The 19624-nt window shown below is 52.4% G+C and overlaps 1 protein-coding gene across 2 annotated transcripts in view; it reads left to right on the top strand.

Annotated features, from left to right (window-relative positions):
* SLC39A11 (solute carrier family 39 member 11) overlaps positions 1-18433 on the top strand; it is an 80317-nt gene extending 61884 nt beyond the window's left edge. For both annotated transcript variants that reach the window (XM_066566024.1, XM_066566025.1), the window contains exons 8-10: positions 15403-15501; positions 16664-16822; positions 17823-18433. In XM_066566024.1, coding sequence (XP_066422121.1) covers positions 15403-15501; positions 16664-16822; positions 17823-17901 — 337 coding nt within the window. In that variant the 3' untranslated portion in view covers positions 17902-18433. The remainder of the gene's footprint in view (positions 1-15402; positions 15502-16663; positions 16823-17822) is intronic.
* The last annotated feature ends 1191 nt before the right edge of the window (positions 18434-19624 follow it).

Consider the following 19624-nt stretch of genomic DNA (forward strand, 5'->3'; position numbering starts at 1 on the left):
GGAGTAGAGAGCAGGATCCTCCAGCTTTACTCCCTGGGAGTAGAGAGCAGGATCCTCCAGCTTTACTCCCTGGAGTAGAGAGCAGGATCCTCCAGCTTTACTCCCTGCTCCCCTCAGCTCTGGCAATAAAAGGCTCCTCACAAAGGGAGCAGAGCTGCAACAAAAGGAGATTTTTGATGTGCTGGATCAGCTCAGGCATCCTGGCAATCCCTGGGATCTGGGAGGGTCCTGGGATTCCCCATCCTGCCCAGGATCCTGAGGTTCTCATTCCTGCCCATCATCCAGGATCCCAGGATTCCCCATCCTGCCCAGGATCCTGGGATTCTCCATCCTGCCCATCATCCCAGCTCATCCAGGATCCAGAGGTTCTCGTTCCTGCCCAGGATCCTGGGATTTCTCATCCTGTCCATAACCCAGGATCCTGGGATTCCCCATCCTGCCCATCATCCCAGCTCATCCAGGATCCCGGGATTCCCCATCCATCCCGGGATTCCCCACCCTGCCCAGAATCCCGGGATTCCCCTCCCGCCCCTGTCCCGGGATTCTCCTGCGCGTTTCTTTGCTGCCACCGGGTGTTCAGCTCCGCTCCTGCGCCCGGGATCCTCCGGGAGCTGCAGCTGGATCGGAGCCCCCGGCCGGGATTCTCAGATGTGGGGGGAACACACGGAGAGGCCGTGCCTGGGAATGGGGATGGGAACGGGAATGGGAACGGGGATGGGAACGGGAATGGGAACCAGAATAGGATTGGGAATGGGAACCAGAATGGGGATGGGAACCAGAATAGGATTGGGAATGGGAACGGGAACAGGAATGGGAATGGGAACAGGAACCAGAATGGGAACGGGGATGGGAATGGGAACAGGAATGGGGATGGGAATGGGAACCAGAATAGGATTGGGAATAGGAACAGGAACAGGAATGGGAACGGGAACAGGAACCAGAATGGGAACGGGGATGGGAACGGGAATGGGGATGGGAACGGGAATGGGGATGGGAACGGGAATGGGAACGGGAACAGGAATGGGAACGGGAACAGGAATGGGAATGGGAACCAGAATGGGGATGGGAATGGGAACAGGAATGCGAGTGGGAACCAGAATGGGGATGGGGATGGGAACAGGAATGGGAACGGGAACCAGAATGGGAACGGCTCCCCAGGGCCAGAGGGCAGGATTGGGTGGGACACTGGGAAGGAATTGTTCCCTGTGAGAGGCGGGGATGGAGTTGCCGGGGAAGCTGTGGCTGCCCCATCCCTGGAACGGGGTTTGGAGCAGCCGGGGCGGTGCCAGGTGCCCCTTTTGGGGTGTTTTGCGTGGGGGCTGAGCTGTTCCCATCCCCCGCTCCCTGCAGGGCTGGGAATGTTGGGAATTTCCAGAGGGTGGGAACAGCTCAGGACAAAGTGCTGAGGGGACAGGCGAGGGGACAGTGCCGGGCAGGGCGGGAGTGCCCAGCAGGGGAAGGTTCCCTGCGGGAATGGGGAATGGGGAGGGCAGGAGCTGCTCCTGGCCGCCCTCCAGGCAGGAAGGTAAAGGGAAGGGCAGCCGTGGCTGGGGAAAGCTGCTCCGGCTCCTCCTGAGCGGCGGGGGAGGGACCCTGAGCCGCCCTGCCCTGCCCTGCCCTCCCTCCGCGGGGGCTGCTGTGACAGGAACCAGATGGGGCTGGAGCTGCTGGAGCAGCACGGGCGGGACTGGAAAGGGGACACAGAGGGGACAGGCAAATCCCGAATCTGCCCCTCCCTGATCCCGAATCTGCCCCTCCCTGATCCCGAATCTGCCCCTCCCAAATCCCGAATCTGCCCCTTCCTAATCCCGAATCTGCCCCTTCCTGATCCCGAATCTGCCCCTCCCTAATCCCGAATCTGCCCCTCCCAAATCCACGGGATTCTGGAACTGGTGGCAGGGAAGACTCCTGGTCCTCCTGGCATCCTCGTATCCATTCCCTGAGTCCTGGCATCCCTGCTCCCAAATCTGCCCCTCCCAAATCCATGGGATTCCAGAATTGGTGGCAGGGAAGACTCCTGGTCCTCCTGGCATCCTGGTGTCCCTGGGTCCTGGCATTCCTGCTCCTGAATCTGCATCTCCCAAATCTCAAATCTACATTTCCCAAATCCTGAATCTGCCCCTCCAAAATCCCAAATCTTCCCCTCCCAAATCCCAAATCAGCACCTCTCAAATCCTAAATCAGCACCTCCCAAATCTGCCCCTCCCAAATCCTTGATCTGCCCCTCCCAAATCCTGGATCTGCATCTCCCAAATCCTAAATCTGCATCTCCCAAATCCAATTCGAGGCCTTTTCTAAGGTCTCAGATCGAATCTTGAATTTAATTTCAAGCTGCTTTAATTTACAACCCCAAAGTTCTAAAAATTCTTTCCATTTCCAATTGGGACAGGTTTGCTCCAGGGCTGATCCTGGCTCTCTGTGGGTGCAGGGAAAGGGGAAATTCACTTTTATTATGGAGCAGAGTTAACCTGGAAATTCACTTTTTTTATGGAGCAGAGTTAACCTGGAAATTCACTTTTATTGTGGAGCAGAGTTAACGTGGAAATTCACTTTTTTTATGGAGCAGAGTTAACCTGGAAATTCACTTTTATTGTGGAGCAGAGTTAACCTGGGGGTGCCCAGCTCAGCCTGCCCTGGGTTCCCATGGACCATCCCAGCCCCATCCTCAATTTCCTGCATGAAATCCCTGTTGGGACGGAGGGGAAAGGAGCAGGAGTGAGCAGGGGAGGGATGGGAACAGAAATGTTCCCCCCTGGATGGTGCTGGGGATGCTTCCTGCAGCCCAGCACAATGGTTCCCATTCATGCTGGGAGTGCTGGCCTTGTTTGGATCTGCTGTGCCCACGGATTGTTTCCTGTCCAGCTCTGGTGCAACGGAGAGCAGAGGAGCCCTGGGCTGACAGGGCAGGCTTTGAGCAGGGCTTGGAAAATGTTATTCCATGGGACAGCCTGTGCCTCCCACGCTGTGTCTGTCAGGCTGGGGAAAAACCACAAAAAAAAAAAGAAAAAAAAATTGTTTGGTGAATGTAGGGAGATTGAAACCAGGCAAAAATGTTCAGCTGTGTTCTCTGGGAATGGATGGGAATCATTGTGGCACTGTGGGGTTTTCCCTCGCACACTCACAGCTCTGGCTCTGCTGGGGAGGGATCCAGAGGAGCTCAGAGGGAGCAAAGATCCTCAGGAGGGGCTGGATCCACCTCTGGCAGAGCAGGAACACGTCCAGGAAATGCCCCCCGAGCTGAAATCTGCATCTCCCAAATCCCGAATCTGCATCTCCCAAATCCTGAATCTGCATCTCCCAAATCTGCATCTCCCAAATCCTGAATCTGCATCTCCCAAATCCCGAATCTGCATCTCCCAAATCCTGAATCTGCATCTCCCAAATCTGCATCTCCCAAATCCCAAATCTGCCCCTCCCATATCCTAAATCAGCATCTCCCAAATCCCAAATCAGCATCTCCTGAATCTGCCCCTCCCAAATCCCGAATCTGCCCCTCCCAAATCCCAAATCTGCATCTCCCAAATCTCAATCTCCCAAATCTGCATCTCCCAAATCCTAAATCAGTATCTCCCAAATCTGCCCCTCCCAAATCCCAAATCTTCCCCCCACCTTTCCTGTATCCCAGGAAGGGGAGCAGAGCCAAGCCCAGCCCTGGGTGCAGAACAGGGGGAAGATGAAGATGCTCATTAATCCCCTTTTAATCCCCTTTTAATCCCCTTTCAATCAGCCTGGCCTGGGGGTGTTCCCTGGGGAGCTGGGAGGTGCCTGCAGGGCTGGGGTGGCCCTGGGGGCGCTCCCAGCTCAGCTCTGGGGGCTTTGGGGAGCCCAGGGTGAGGAGGGGGCCCTGAGCTGCACCCTGGCCTGACAGAGGGGAGGGAAATCATCCCTGGGTTAGCACCGCACACCCCTGGGTTATCAGGGATAAATCCTCGTTTTGCATCCCTGATCCTGGCATTAAACCTTGGCCTTATCACAAATCCCAGCTTTTATCACAAATCCCAGCTCTTATCTCACATCCCAGATTTATCACACATCCAATGGTTATCACACATCCCTGGGTTATCAGGGATAAATCCTTGTTTTGAATCCCTGATTCTGGCATTAAACCCTGGTTTTATCACTAATCCCAGGTTTTATCACAAATCCCAGCTCTTATCTCACATCCTAGATTTATCACACATCCAATGGTTATCACACATCCAATGGTTATCACACATCCCTCTTTTTATCACACAACCCTGGGTTATCAGGGATAAATCCTCATTTTGAATCCCTGATTCTGGCATTAAACACTGGTTTTATCACAAATCCCAGGTTTTATCACAAATCCCAGGTTTTATCACAAATCCCAGATTTATCACACATCCCTGGGTTATCACACATCCTTGGGTTATCACACATCCCTGATTTTGGCATTCATCAGTGGTTTATCAGGGATAAATCCTCATTTTAAATCCCTGATTCTGGCATTAATCCCTGGTTTATCACACATCCCAGGTTTTATCACACACCCCTCTTTTTATCTCACATCCCTGGTTTATAAGGGATAAATCCTCATTTTGAATCCCTGATTTTGGCATTATGGTTTTATCACACATCCCCGATTTTGGCGTTAATCCCTGGTTTATCTCACATCCCTGGGTTATCACATATCCCTGGTTTATGAGTGAGAAAACCTAATTTTGAATCCCTGATTTTGGCATTAATCCCTGGTTTTATCACACACCTTTTTATCCCTGTTTTTATCCCACATCCATGGTTTTATCCCACATTCCAGGTTCACCAGGAATAAATCCTCATTTTGAATCCTTGATTTTGGCATTAATCCCTGGGTTATCTCACCCCCCTATTTTTACCCCAATTCCTCTTTTTACCCCAATCCCTCTTTTTACCCCATTCCAGTTTTTTCTCTATATTCACCTGGGCTCTGATTCCCTGTGGATTCTTTCCAGGAAGGAAAATCAGGTTTGTCAACCTCCCTCATCCTCCTCCCCTTACTTTTATTTTCTGTAAGGGTTTGCTGTGTGATCCAGGCAATAAATCCCTAAAAACCACCCCTTCAACCACTCCCCCACCCCAGAATTTCCCTTCCCCTGGGCTTTCCAGGCCCACCAAATGATTTTTAATTGAAACGTGCTCCCAGTTTGAATATCCAGACAATAAGGAGAGGATTGATGTTTTCTGCATGGAGCCATAAACATTAATTGGGAATTTTGATGCGTGCCCCACACACCCAGCCCTGCTTTTAGACCACCCAGCTTCTGTGGGTGCCTAATTTAAAAAAAAATAAAATAGGATTTTAATAACCTTTATGAAGTTCTGCATGTCCCCACCCCAGATCAATGCAGCCACCTCGTTAAATCCCATTTTATTTAAGGCCGGCCCTCTACGAATTTGTGAAAAATTGAAATTATTTGCAGGCTGATGCTGTTTAAAATAGAATTACCGAGGTCTCACATGAGGATTGTTTAAAACCAGGGAGGGGTGAGGGCTTAACTGGAACCTCCTGGTGCTGTTGGAGCTGGGAGGTGCTGCCAGGGGAGGGTGGCCTTGGGTTTCTGCTGGAAAATGGAGAATTCCCGCCAGGAATCGGCCCTGGGCAGGGGGAGCTCTCTCCATCCCCACAGACTCTGATTTTTGGGGTTGGTGCAGAGCTCTTGTGGCAGTTTGGGGGCATTCCTTGGTCCTCAAGCAGCTGGAAAAGGGAAAGTTTGGGAATATTTGGGATGTCTCATGATGATCCTTTTCCTTTTTCCTCTGGAAAAGGGAATATTTGGGAATATTTGGGATGTCTCATGATGATCCTTTTCCTTTTTCCTCTGGAAAAGGGAATATTTGGGAATATTTAGGATGTCTCATGATGATCCCTTTTCCTTTTTCCTCTGGAATATTTGGGAATATTTGGAAATATTTTGGAATATTTGGGATGTCTACTATTGATCCCTTTCCTTTTTTCTCTGGAAAAGGGAATATTTGGGAATATTTGGGATGTCTCATGTCGATCCTTTTCCTTTTTCCTCTGGAATATTTAGGAATATTTGGGATGCCTCCTGTCGATCCCTTTCCTTTTTCCTCTGGAATATTTAGGAATATTTGGGAATATTTTGGAATATTTGGGATGTCTCACGTTGATCTCTTTCCTTTTTCCTCTGGAAAAGGGAATATTTGAGAATATTTGGGATTTCTCATGTTGATCATTTTCCTTTTTCCTCTGGAATATTTGGGAATATTTGGAAATATTTTGGAATATTTGGGATGCCTCCTGTTGATCCCTTTCCTTTTTCCTCTGGAAAAGGGAATATTTGGGAATATTTTGAAATATTTTGGAATATTTGGGATGCCTCCTGTTCTGGAATATTTGGGATGCCTCATGTTTCATGTTGGGATCCCTTTCCTTTTTCCTCTGGAATATTTAGGAATATTTGGGATGCCTCCTGTTGATCCCTTTCCTTTTTCCTCTGGAATATTTGGGATGTCTCCTGTTGATCCTTTTCCTTTTTCCTCTGGAAAAGGGAATATTTGGGAATATTTTGTCATATTTGGGATGTCTCACATTGATCTTTTTCCTTTTTCCTCTGGAGAAGGGAATATTTAAGAATATTTGGGATGTTTCATTTTGATCCTTTTCCTTTTTCCTCTGGAAAAGGGAATATTTGGGAATATTTGGGATTTCTCATGTTGATCCTTTTCCTTTTTCCTCTGGAATATTTGGGAATATTTTGAAATATTTTGGAATATTTGGGATGCCTCATGTTTCATGTTGGGATCCCTTTCCTTTTTCCTCTGGAATATTTGGGAATATTTGGGATGCCTCCTGTTGATCCTTTTCCTTTTTCCTCTGGATTATTTTGGAATATTTGGGATGTCTCACATTGATCTCTTTCCTTTTTCCTCTGGAAAAGGGAATATTTAAGAATATTTGGGATGTTTCATGTTGATCCTTTTCCTTTTTCCTCTGGAAAAGGGAATATTTGGGAATATTTGGGATTTCTCATGTTGATCCTTTTCCTTTTTCCTCGGGAATATTTGGAAATATTTTGGAATATTTGGGATGTCTACTATTGATCCCTTTCCTTTTTTCTCTGGAAAAGGGAATATTTGGGAATATTTGGGATGTCTCATGTCGATCCTTTTCCTTTTTCCTCTGGAATATTTTGGAATATTTGGGATATCTCACATTGGTCCCTTTCCTTTTTCCTCTGGAATATTTGGGAATATTTGGGAATGTTCTTGTGCTGATCCCTTCCTGGGGCAGGATTTTAGCCCAGCACCACGCTGGGGGTGCCCCTGGCAGGGTTTTTCCCCCAATTCTGGTTTTTTTTCTCCATTTCTGAATTTCTGACGCGTTCCAGCCTGGGCTGGCCGGGGCTTGGAGCACCCTGGGCCTGTGGAAGGTGCCACAATTCCCTGCCCATGGAACTGGGTGGATTTTTGAGGTCCTTCCCAGCCATTCTGTGATTTTATGCGAGAATCTGCGAACTTTTAATTTTGGCAAAGCACAGCTGTGCAAGTTTCAATGTGTCTGTGCTCTTTTTCCTGCATGCTGTGGGAGCAGGACCAGGGCAGTTCCACCTCCTGCAAAGGAAATTTCCAGGAAAAATTCCAGGAATTTTCCACAAAAAAATTCCAGGAATTTTCCAGGAAAAATTCCAGGATTTTTCCAGCTGCAGGGCTTCATCTTCTGCTCAATCTCCCATTGGAAGTCGTTTGGTGTGCCACGAAATCTCAGTGGAAGGGGACACTTTGGGGTGGGGGAATGGTTTGAGGGGTGGTTTTTAGGGATTTATTGCCTGGATCACAAATTCCATACAGAAAATGAAAGGGGAGGAGGATGAGGGAGGTTGACAAACCTGATTTTCCTTCCTGGAAAGAACCCACAGGGAATCAGAGCCCAGGTGAATATAGAGATAAAAACAGGGATGGGATAAAAATAGGGAAGGGGGGTAAAAATAGGGAAGGGGGTAAAAATAGGGAAAGGGGGTAAAAAGAAGTGGATTTTAGGGATTTATTGCCTGGATCACACATTCCATGCAGAAAATGAAAGGGGAGGAGGATGAGGGAGGTTGACAAACCTGATTTTCCTTCCTGGAAAGAACCCACAGGGAATCAGAGCCCAGCTGAATATAGGGGTAAAAATAGGGATTGGAGTAAAAATAGGGAAGGGGGGTAAAAAGGGGTGGATTTTAGGGATTTCTTGCCTGGATCACACATTCCATACAGAAAATGAAAGGCGAGGAGGATGAGGGAGGTTGACAAACCTGATCTGCAGCCCTGGGGAGCTGGAGCCTGGCAGGATCCTGAGCTCCCAGGCCAAGTTCCTGCTCCTGGAGGAGCTGCTGGGGCTCCCCGAGCTTTTCCTGGTGCTCAGAGCACTGGGAAGGAGCTCCTGGGCTTTGTGCTTCTGAACCTTCACCCCTGGGGTGCCTGAGGCTGACTCAGAGATCAAACAGAGCCTGAAACGGGCGGATAGGGAGCAGGGCTGGGAAAGGGCAGAGGAATCGCTGAACGGTGGGATCCATCCATGGGGTCTGGCAGGATTCCCTGCCCTCACTGAGCTCCCCTTGGGGTCTCCTGTGCCAGGTTTGGGCTGGGCTGGGCTGGGCTCTCCTCCCCAGAGACAAGGGACAGGACAGGACAGGAGGAAACCACCTCAGGCTGCACCAGGGCAGGTTTAGGATGGACACTGGGACAATGCCAGCCCAGGGCAGTGCTGGAGTCCCCATGATGGAGGGGTTAACAGCTAAAGTGTGCATGTGGCACTTGGGGACATCGGTGGTGGCATTGTCAGTGCTGGGGGAGCAGCTGGAGCTGGTGATCTGCAGGGACTTCTCCTTAAATTTAAACAATTCTGTGTTCCTGGGGTGGCTTTCACCCCAAAATCCACCCCTGGGGGAGGTGAGGGATGAAGGCACCCAGGGGGTGTTTTCCATGGAGGGGATGGAGGAGGAGCAGGTGAAGGCCTCACCTGGTGATTGATGCCTTGAGAAGGCTGAGCTGGAACAGAGGCTGCACAGAGTTACAGAATAAATTTATTTATTAAAAGGATTCATTCAAAGCATCTCCTCAATGGATCCACTTTGGGCAGCACAAGAGCCCAGCCAGGGCTGCTCCCAAGATGGGCTCAGAGTCAGGAGTTTTCACACGTTTATAAGTTTTGGTCCATGTCCATATTGGGATTAATTGTCCCATTACAGCTCCAGGTTCTGCAGTCCCATCCTCACAGATTGCTCCCCTCAATTCCCTGTTGTTTGCACTTTTTGGGCCTTTTGGGCATTTTTGGGGCTGAAGGTGCACTGGTCTCCTTAGTTCTGGGGCTGGAGAAGGATTGTTCTGTGTGACTGAGCTGTGAGGAGAGCTGCTGACACCACTTTATGTGAAATTCAGAGTTACAAACCAGTGCAGTGCAGACTCTGGGAAAATATAACAGCTAAAATTTAAGGCATTATGAATATGAAAGCTAAAGTTTAAGGGGGTGGCCTGGGGTACAGCTGGGTGACATTGGGGTTGTTTCTTCCCACTCTGCTGGAGCAGGAGGCTGGGGAGAACAGGGAAGGAGCAGCTTGGTGGAGCACTGTGGTGTTTTCTGAGACCACCATCAAAGGGAGGAAATGATGAATCTGACTCCGTGTTCTCAGAGTTTATTTATTAATTAATCATAAAATAATTTATTATTTTATGATCTATATTATATTAAAGAATACCAAACTAAACTATACTGAAGAATACAGAAAGGATAAAGACAGAAGGTTAAAAATATAATAATGAAAAACCTGTGACTCTCTTTTCACAGTTTGACACAGCTTGGCCCCAGTTGGCCATGAAGTCAAAACAATTCACAGCAAAAACCAATAAACAATCACCTGTGGGTGAACAATGTCCAAACCACATTCCAAAAGCAGCAAAACACAGCAGAAGCAAATGAGATAAGAATTGTTTTCATTTTTTCTCCGAGGCTTCTCAGCTTCCCAAGAGCAAAAAACCCTGGGCAAAGGGATTTTTCAGAAGCTGTGACGGTGACAGAACAGGGTTTAACTGGGGAGAACAGGGCCTAACAGAGGAGCAGAGGGAAGGAGCAGCTGTGTGGAACAGGGTTTAACAGGGAAGGAACAGCTGTTTGGAACAGGGTTTAACTGGGGAAAGGAGCAGCTGTGTGGAACAGGGTTTAACTGGGGAAAGGAGCAGCTGTGTGGAACAGGGTTTAAGAGAGGAGAACAGGGAAGGGGCAGCTGTGTGGAACAGGGTCTAACAGGACAGCAGAAGGAAGGAGCAGCTGTGTGTTAAACCCTGTGTGGAACGGGGTCTAACAGGGGAGAACAGGGAAGGAGCAGAGAGAGGGAACAGCTGTGTGGAGCAGGGTTTAACTGAGGAACAGCTGTGTGGAACAGGGGAGAACAGGGGAGCAGCTGTGTGGAACAGGGTTTAAGAGGGGAGCAGAGGGAAGGAGCAGCTGGGTGTTAAACCCTGTGTGGAACAGAGTCTAACAGGGAAATAGAGGGAAGAAGAAGCTCTGTGGAACAGGGTTTAAGAGGGGAGAACAGAGAAGGAATAGCTGTGTGGAACGGGGTTTAACGGGGGAGCAGCTGTGTGGAGCAGGGTTTAACTGAGGAGAAGCTCTGTGGAGCAGGGTTTAACAGGGGAGCAGAGGGAAGTAGAAGCTGTGTGGAACAGGGTTTAACAGGAGAGAACAGGGAAGGAGCAGCTGTGTGGAACAGGGTTTAACAGGGGAGCAGCTCTGCGGAGCAGGGTTTAACTGAGGAACAGCTGTGTGGAACAGGGTTTAACAGGGGAGCAGAAGGAAGGAGAAGCTGTGTGGAACAGGGTTGAAGAGGGGAGCAGCTCTGCGGAGCAGGGTTTAACAGGGCAGCAGCTGTTTGGAACAGGGTCGAACAGGTAGGGCAGGTCTGGGGAAAGGGCCCCGTGAGCTCCTTCCCACCTGCAGCCCTGATCAAACACCTCGGCGGGCGGCCCGCGGGCAGCCGTGATGTAATCGCAGCAGCCACAAACAATCGGGCCTTTCAGGGCCCGATAACAATCCCAACAGTATGGAAGGGCTGCCATGCAAGAATACACATGCACATTCTCCACTGCGGGGAACTGAAAGCCCGAGTGAAAAGGGGCTTGTTAAGAATATGTAGCCTGCTTTCATAATCACTCCCTCAAAGAATAGGCCCTTGAAAACAAGGCTTTAGGCTTATAGAAGGCTTTCTGTGCCTTGACCTTGCAAATATGCAGAGATGCCAACTTTTTTTTTTTTTGCAAGTGAACTTGGAGTTTCTCAGCGTGGTGCCGGAGCAGTTGGCAGGAGAGGGGGGTAGGAGCTCCAGCCTGGGATGTTCCATGGGGAACCCCAGCAGCAGGGCATGGATTCACCTTTTCTTCCCAAAATCTGGGCTCTGCTGCATGGCAGGGTGAGCCAAGGGCAGGGCAGACCCCACCTGTGGGTGCCGGGGGTTCTGTGCCTGGTTTGGGGCAGTTCTGGGGGACGTGGCTGTCCCGTGGCTGTCACCACCCCGGTTCTACAGACAGGGAGGTGGAGGCAGAGCTGGGAAAGGCAACGCATCCAGTGTGTGTTGGGTCCTTGATGCTTCCAAGGACACGGAGGCTGTTGTGCCCACTGGAGGGGTCACCCAGGTGCCATTTCTGTGCTGGTGACAGAGCCTGGGGACGCTCTGGCGCATCCCCAGGCAGAGTCTGGTGTGATTTTTTCCCTGGATGTGCTTAGGCTGGGGATGAGCTGCAGCTTGTCCCGTCCCATCCACAGAATCCCAGGATCACCGAGGCTGGAAAAGCTCTCCAAGGTCACTCAGCCCAACCTGTGCCTGATCCCCACCTTGTCACCAGCCCAGAGCACCGAGTGCCGCATCCTTGGGCACCTCCAGGGGTGGCAAAAATCCGACCAGATGGGATCTGCGTCCCCCCCCTTTGTACCCCGTACCCCACCTTTCTTCTCCTCTCTTTGGGGACCCCAAACCCTTCACCCCACGGGTTTTGGTGGCTCACGGCCGTGTCCCCCGTGTCCCCGGGCTGTGTCTCCGTGCTGTGTTTTTAACAATGTATTCCCCCGCTGCAGCGGCCGGGGGAAGCCTTCCAAGGATCCGCACCTATTCCCGTCAAAAGGCGCCTTTGTTCCCCTGGACACAATGGCACAATGACACAATGGGGCTTTGATTGCTCCTGCCCGCCCCGGGGCTGCTGCTGCTGCTGCTGCGGGGGAAGGTGTGAGCTGAGGCACGGCCCTGGGATGGGAACATTCCTCGGGATGGAGTATCCCTTGGGATGGGAATATCCTTTGGGGTATCCCTTGGGATGGGAGCATCCATTGGGATGGGAATATCCCTTGGGACAGGATGGCCAGTGGGACAGGACTACCCCTTTGGATGTGCTGTCCTTTGGGATGGTAACATCCTTTGGGATGCAGCAGCTCTTTGGGATGGGGCTGTCCCTTGGGACAGGAGTGTCCTTTGGGACAGGAGTGTCCTTTGGGATGGGAGTGTCCTTTGGGATAGGATATCCCTTGGGATGGAGCATCCAATGGGACAGCATATCCCTTTGGATGGGATGTCCTTTGGGACAGGATATGCCAGGGGATGGGGTATCCCTTGGGATGGCACGTCCTTTGGGATGGTACTATCTCTTGGGATGGGAGTGTCCCTTGGTACAGGATGTCCCTTGGGATGGAGGTTCCCTTGGGACTGAGTATCCTTTGGGATGGACTATCTCTTGGAATGGGATGTCCGTTGGAATGGAGTGTCCTTTGAGACAGGAATATCCCTTGGGACATGATATCCCTTGGGATGGTCTAACCTTTGGGATGGCTGTCCCTTGTGTCAGGATATCCCTTGGGATGGAGTATATCTTGGAATGAGATGTCCTTTGGGGTGGGATATCCCTTGGGATGGATTTATTTGGAGCACTGGAGGTGAATCCTCCCTTTTCTTTCTCTTGGCCAGGACAGGGGTGGCCCCCTTGGGGCAGTGGCCTGAGGAAGGCATTAGGAATGTTCAGGTGTTCCCTTGGCAGGGAGGATTCCCATTCCCTGGGGTGTCCCTGGTGGCAGGGAATGTGTGGTCCCTTGGGGAATGGGGCCTGCTGAGCAGATCCTGTGGGGACAGGGAGGAAATGGGGGCCAGGAGATGTCAGGGGACGTTCCCAGTGTGGTGCTGAGCCCAGCAGGTCCCTCCTGCCCCAAGGAGCTCCACGAGCAGGGCCAGAGGTGGCCTCTGCTCTGTGTGTGTCCCACATGGAGGCTGCACCACGGGAACAGCACGGGAACAGCACGAGAACAGCATGGGAACACCCACATGTCCTGGGAAAAGGGATAAAATCCTGCCCTGGGCTGGGCATTCATGGCAGCCCCAGCTGTAGGGCTGGGAATGGTTTTGGGAAACCCACATGGATTGTCCTGGGGTTGTTCCTGGTTTTGGGGAGTTCCTGGTTTTGGGGAGCCCACACGGATTGTCCTGGGGTTGTTCCTGGTTTTGGGAGCCCACACGGATTGTCCTGGGGTTGTTCCTGGTTTTGAGGAGCCCACATGGATTGTCCTGGGGGGTGTGTGGGAAGGAGAGCAGGGCCAAACCCCTGATGGTTTCTCCTGGATCTCCCCCCATTCCATCCCTTCCTCCTGCCCCTCGGGGGTCAGCCTGGGGGTCCCAATTCCCGGTGGGATTGGGATGGGGGGGGAGCTCCCCACCCTTCCCACACAGACCCCTCCATTCACAGCTCCCTCCCTGCTAATTTGTTGTGGCCAGGAGCAGCAATAGCTGCTTTGTGCTGAGCCAGGGAAGGAGGGGAAAAAAAAAAGCCCCAGAGCCCAGACAGCGGCTCCAGTGTTTTCCTGCAGGGATGGTTTTCCCCCTCCGTCCTCCCTCTCTCTGCCTGGAATAATGTTTGTGATTGTGAGGGCCTGTCCTGCCCAGGGAAACCCAGAGCCTCTCCCCCTGGCCCTCCCCTCTTCTGTAAACCCTGGGAGAAGTTCAAACAACCCAGGGAGGTTTTTTCTCACCGGGCTTATTTTACTCATAGGAAACGAGGGGGTGTAAAAAGGGAGCAGGAACTGAGCTGGGAGAGGCTCTGGGGTCTCTCTGGGGATCACTCAGAGCCCAACCCCTCCCTGCTGGAGCCCCCCAGGCTGGTGCCACTCTTGGTGTCCCCCAGTGCCACCAACAGAGCCCAGCAAAGGCGGGGAAAGGCTCCCGGGGTGGAACAGGGATGTGTGGGGAGCCTGGGATGCCCCGTTTGGTGCCTGGAACGTTCCCCCAAAATCCCAAACCCCAGCCATGCACAGCTCCAGCAGAAACCCAATGGGAGCTGCTCAGGGAGGGAATTCCTCCCTATGAGGACAAAATCCTTCCCTGGGAGGGTGGGCAGGCCCTGGGATGGAATTCCCAGAGCAGCTGGGGCTGCCCCTGGATCCCTGGCAGTGCCCAAGGCCAGGCTGGGCAGGGCTGGGAGCAGCCTGGGATGGTGGAAGGTGTCCCTGCCATGGCAAGGGGTGGAACGGGATGGGATTTAAAATCCCTCCCCACCCAAAGCATTCCAGGACTTTGGGATTCCGTGACTGATGGACAGCCCTGCGCTCCCCTCTGCTGAGTTTGACCCCGGAGGTTCCAAGTGTTCCCTTTCCATGGGATGCAAGAGGGGGAAAAGAGGGAAAGCAAAAAAAAAGAGGGAAAGCAAAAAAAAGAGGGAAAGCAAAAAAAAAGAGGGAAAGCAAAATAAAGAGGGAAAGCAAGAAAAGAGGGAAAGCAAGAAAAAAGGGGAAAAAAGGGAAAGCAAAAAAAGAGGGAAGGCAAAGCCCTGTGGCTGTTGGGGCCCCTCTGGCAAAGCCCCCCAGGAGGGAGGAAGCTGAGCCCCCTTAAACCTGGGAATGCTGCTCCGGGTGCAGCACTGGGAATGCTGCATCTCCTGGGAATGCTGCAGCTCCTGGGAATGCTGCTCCAGGTGCAGCACTGGGAATGCTGCATCTCCTGGGAATGCTGCAGCTCCTGGGAATGCTGCATCTCCTGGGAATGCTGCTCCAGTGCCAGCACTGGGAATGCTGCAGCTCCTGGGAATGCTGCATCTCCTGGGAATGCTGCATCTCCTGGGAATGCTGCTCCAGGTGCAGCACTGGGAATGCTGCAGCTCCAGGAATCCTGGGGCTGGAATCCCTCCAGGGCCTCCCAGGACAAATCTCCTCTCCTCCATCTGCTCCCTGCTGCTCCGTGGGCTGGTGCTTGGAGCTGGTGGAAGCTCTGCAGCTCTTGGGGGATGGAATTTGCTGGGATCCTGTTGAATTTGGGCACTGGGGCTGGGAGCTCTTCCACTGAATCCTTGATCGTGTCCCTTTATCCCAGCAGCCCATCCCAGGCTGAGCTTTGCCCCCCTAACATAAACAAATGGATCTATTTGTGCTTTTTTTAGGAACTTAGCCATTGGGATTGGGATCCAGAACTTCCCAGAGGGCCTGGCTGTCAGCCTGCCCCTGCGTGGCGCTGGATTTTCCACCTGGAAAGCTTTCTGGTGAGCTCTGCCTGTGCTGCAGGGAAAGGAGCCGGCACCAGCCCCTCCTGCCTCCGAGCCCCCACATCCAGCCCCGTTCTGGATCCGCTGTGTTCCCTCTGCTGCTGGGGGTGCTGCAGCTCCCCAGCACTGTCCTGCTCCTTCCACGCCCTCCAAGCCCAGATCCCAGCCCCTGGATCCCAGGGGATGCATCCCTGATCAACCATCACATACTAGGGATGCATCCCTGATCCCAACCATCACCACATCCCAGGGGATGAATCCCTGATCCCCACAGGTCACATCCCAGGGGATGAATCCCTGATCCCAACCATCACCACATCCCATGATCCCTGAATCCCTGAATCCCATGCCCTGAATCCCTGATCCCAACCATCACCACATCCCATTTCAGTGCCTGTGCTGAGCTCCTGCCCTGCCATTATTATTATTATTATTATTATTATTATTATTATTATTATTATTATTATTATTATTATTATTATTATTACTACTATATAATTTTTACGTCACTTCATTTTTCTTTCCCTTCAGGCTGCATTTCAACCCCACCTCTATTTTCCCCCCTTTTCCCTGAGGTGCAAAAGCCAAGGGCACAAACCCTGGGAGCAGGAGCTGCGTTCCTGCTCCTGCCCTGCTCTGCTGATGGATAGAGGGAGGGGGAGGCTCCCAAACTGCTCCAAAGTTTTGTTTTCCTTTCCTCCCACCCACCTCCTTAAGGGCTGGGACTTGCAGCAGGATTGCTGCTGCTGAGAAAGGATTTCCCATGGTCCAGAGGTGTGAACAATCCTAGAGGGAAAGAAAAGGAGTGGGCAGGACGTGGTGTCCTGGAGGAGTGGCCAGGTGTCCTCTTTGGGGCTGAGTTGTGCTGATTGGAAGTGTTCCCTCTGCCCTGGAGCTGGATCCCCAAATCCCACAGAGCTGCTGGGGGCAGGAATTAGATCCTGCCTGGAAAACTCAGCTGGGAAATGATCAAAATTGTTATGTCCAACCCTTTCCTGGTGCCATAATCCAGGTGCCTTGGCCAGGTGTGGCAGTGTCTGACTCCTCCCGGGCACCGGGAACAGCAGGGATGGGGAGATGTGAGCCCCTGACCCCTTTGGGATGGCTGTGCCAGCCCTGCTCCAGCTCTCCAGGCGTGTTCTGGCTGTTTTTCTGGCAGGTATGGGCAGCTGAGTGGGATGGTGGAGCCCCTGGCCGGGCTCCTGGGCGCCTGGGCCGTGGTGCTGGCGGAGCCGCTCCTGCCCTACGCGCTGGGATTCGCTGCTGGAGCCATGGTCTACGTGGTGATGGACGACATCATTCCCGAGGCACAGACCAGGTGAGGCCCCCCTCACCTGTGGGAGGGTCCCACTTGCCCCTGGGAGCAGGGAGGGTCCGTGGGAAGGGGGAGTTTGGGAGCAGAGGGGACGGAAACACCCAGCCAAGGCTGCGGAGTGGGGATGGGCTCTGGATGGAGGGGCTGGGAATCCTCCAGGCAGCAAACTGAGAGAAAAGGGGAAAGTTACCCCATGGAGATGGGGTTTGGGATCCTGGGGGCTCAGGATGCAGCCGTGGGGTTGCTGTGCTCCCTCCCCATGCCAGGGAATGGGGGGGTCCCAGTTACCCCTGGGAACAGGGAGGGTCTGTGGGAAATGGGAGTTTGGGAGCAGAGGGGATGGAAACACCCAGCCAAGGCTGCACAGTGCAGATGTGTGGTGGTGTTTGCAGGGGTCCAGGATGAGGGAAGAGACGAGGATCTGACTCCATGTTTCTGAAGGCTGATGTATTATTTTATGATATATATTACATTAAAACTATATTAAATCTATACTAAAAGAATAGAAGAAAAGATTTCATCAGAAGGCTTGCAGAGAAGGAAAAGAATGATAACAAAATCTTGTGACTGACCAGAGAGTCCGAGCCAGCTGGGCTGTGATTGGCCATTAATTAGAAACAACCACATGAGCCCAATCCCAGATGCACCTGTTGCATCCCACAGCAGCAGATAACCATTGGTTACATTTTGTTCCTGAGGCCTCTCAGCTTCTCAGGAGAAAAAAATCCTAGCAAAAGGATTTTCCATAAAATGTGTCTGTGACAGAGATGGGTTCTGCTCCTTGGCTGGATGGAGGGGCTGGGAATCCTCCAGGCAGCAAACTGAGAGAAAAGGGCAAAGTTACCCCATGGGGATGGGGTTTGGGATCCTGGGGGGCTCAGGATGCAGCCGTGGGGTTGCTGTGCTCCCTCCCCATGGGCAGGAGGGCTGGGATCATCGGGGCTGGGATGGGACACGAGCAGCATTCCCTGCCCCAACACTCCCCTGTCCCCTCTCCCTGCAGTGGCAACGGGAAATTGGCATCCTGGACGTCCATCCTGGGCTTTGTGGTGATGATGTCCCTGGATGTGGGGCTGGGCTAGGGCAGGGCTGCATTCCCAGAGGACACAGCAGAGCCCGCGCCGCGGGATCGGGAGCCGCGCACGCCTTGGCCCGGGACTGGATCTGTACATAGAACTTTGGGATCTGGTTTGGTGTTGATTTCCTCTGATTTTGTATCTCCCCCTCCCCTCTGAGCTCCTGGCGATGGTTTCCAAGCACAAACATGGGTGGCTCCTCCCAGATCCTGGTTTGCTTTTCCTCTTGGAAGGGGCGGTGGATGATGCTGGGCTGGTTTCTCTGGGGAAAGGCATTTGGGATTTTGATCCTCTCTGTTCTGTCAGGGGTTGGGAATTCCCTGCCCCGTGTGGAGGCTGGTCTGGGGTCTTGAAATGGAGCAATCTCCTTATGGAGTGTGGAATTGCACCCTTTTTTGGGAAGGTTGAAGGCATTGGGACGGTGATGAGCCGTGGCATCACAGGTCTCCCACATCCTGCTGCTCCTCAGGAGCACTGCAGGGAATTGGTTTGGATGCATGGAGATGGTCCAGGCAAATAAAGATGAATCTTCTTGGGATCTCTGCAAGAGGGAAATGTCATTTTTTCCTGAATGTGTCTCAGAGGGGCACTGCTCCAATGTGCTGTGTCCAATGCTCTGGGGTTTTCTACGGGAAAAACCCCAGGAAAGGAGGATTTGAGTGTTTTCCATGCAATTCCATGTGGAGCTGTCTGGGCTTCCAAGGGATTCTGGCTTTCAGCTGCTGCTTCCAGCAATCAGAACTCCCTGAAAAGGGCCAAGCAGAGGGGATAGAAGCACCCAGCCACGGCCTGGGACATGGAGATGGGCTCTGGGGGAGTGACCCCATGGCTGGAGAGGGATTTGGGATCCTGGGGATGGCCCTGGACCCCCAGCCCGTGTCCCTGCTTCCCCAAACCCTCCTGGGGCATCACCTGCATCCCCTGGCTGCCTCCTGCTGCTCTGGAACCGGGGCTGGGATGTTCCAGACCCACCTTTGGTCCCCACAAAGGGAACAGGCTGGAATAAGCTGAGCTCTCCATTTTGTTCAGTCCTTGTTGGTTTTTTGTTTTTTTTTGGCTGGATTTCCTTTGTGTGTCCCTCTGGATGATCCAAAGCTCCTGTTTGCTGATGGATTTGACCTTTTAACTGTGATTGCTTTCAATAAATGGGAAATGGAGTTTGCACGGAGCTGTTCCCATGCCATAAATCCACGGATTTGCTCCTCCTCCCTGCACTCTGCTGGGTTTCCTCTCTCCAGCCTCGCTGCTCCTGGCTTTCCAAGGTCCTCTCTTGGCTGGGAAAGCTTCCTTGGGGCTGGGAAAAGAAGGGAAAAGCCAAGGAGAGGCAGTTTCACCCTGGGTGTGCATCCCTGGAACTGCGGGGCTGAGCTGGGTCCCTCCAGGCACAGGGGAAATTTGGGAATTCAGCCTTTGGCAGGATAAATGGGGGGGGGTCAGGCCCTCTTTTGGAAAGGTGAGAGCTGTCCCTGCATGAGAGGGAAGGGATCTGCCACAGCTGGGGATCAGAGCCCTCCCAGTGCCCCATTCCCAGCGCTCTCCCTAATTCCACCCACGCTGGAGGCTCTGGAAAGCTCTGAGCTCTCTGTCTCCAGCTTAAAAACCTTCAAATCCTCTGGGATGTCCACGGCTTGGGGATCTCCAGCCTGTCAGGGACGTTTCCTGGTTTAATTCCCGGCGTTTGGTGCCAGCTGGTACAAAAAAAAACCCCATTAGAGAGTTGGAGGCAGCC

The sequence above is a fragment of the Molothrus aeneus genome, chromosome 26 (assembly GCF_037042795.1).
Source record: "Molothrus aeneus isolate 106 chromosome 26, BPBGC_Maene_1.0, whole genome shotgun sequence".
In the NCBI taxonomy this organism is placed as follows: domain Eukaryota; kingdom Metazoa; phylum Chordata; class Aves; order Passeriformes; family Icteridae; genus Molothrus; species Molothrus aeneus.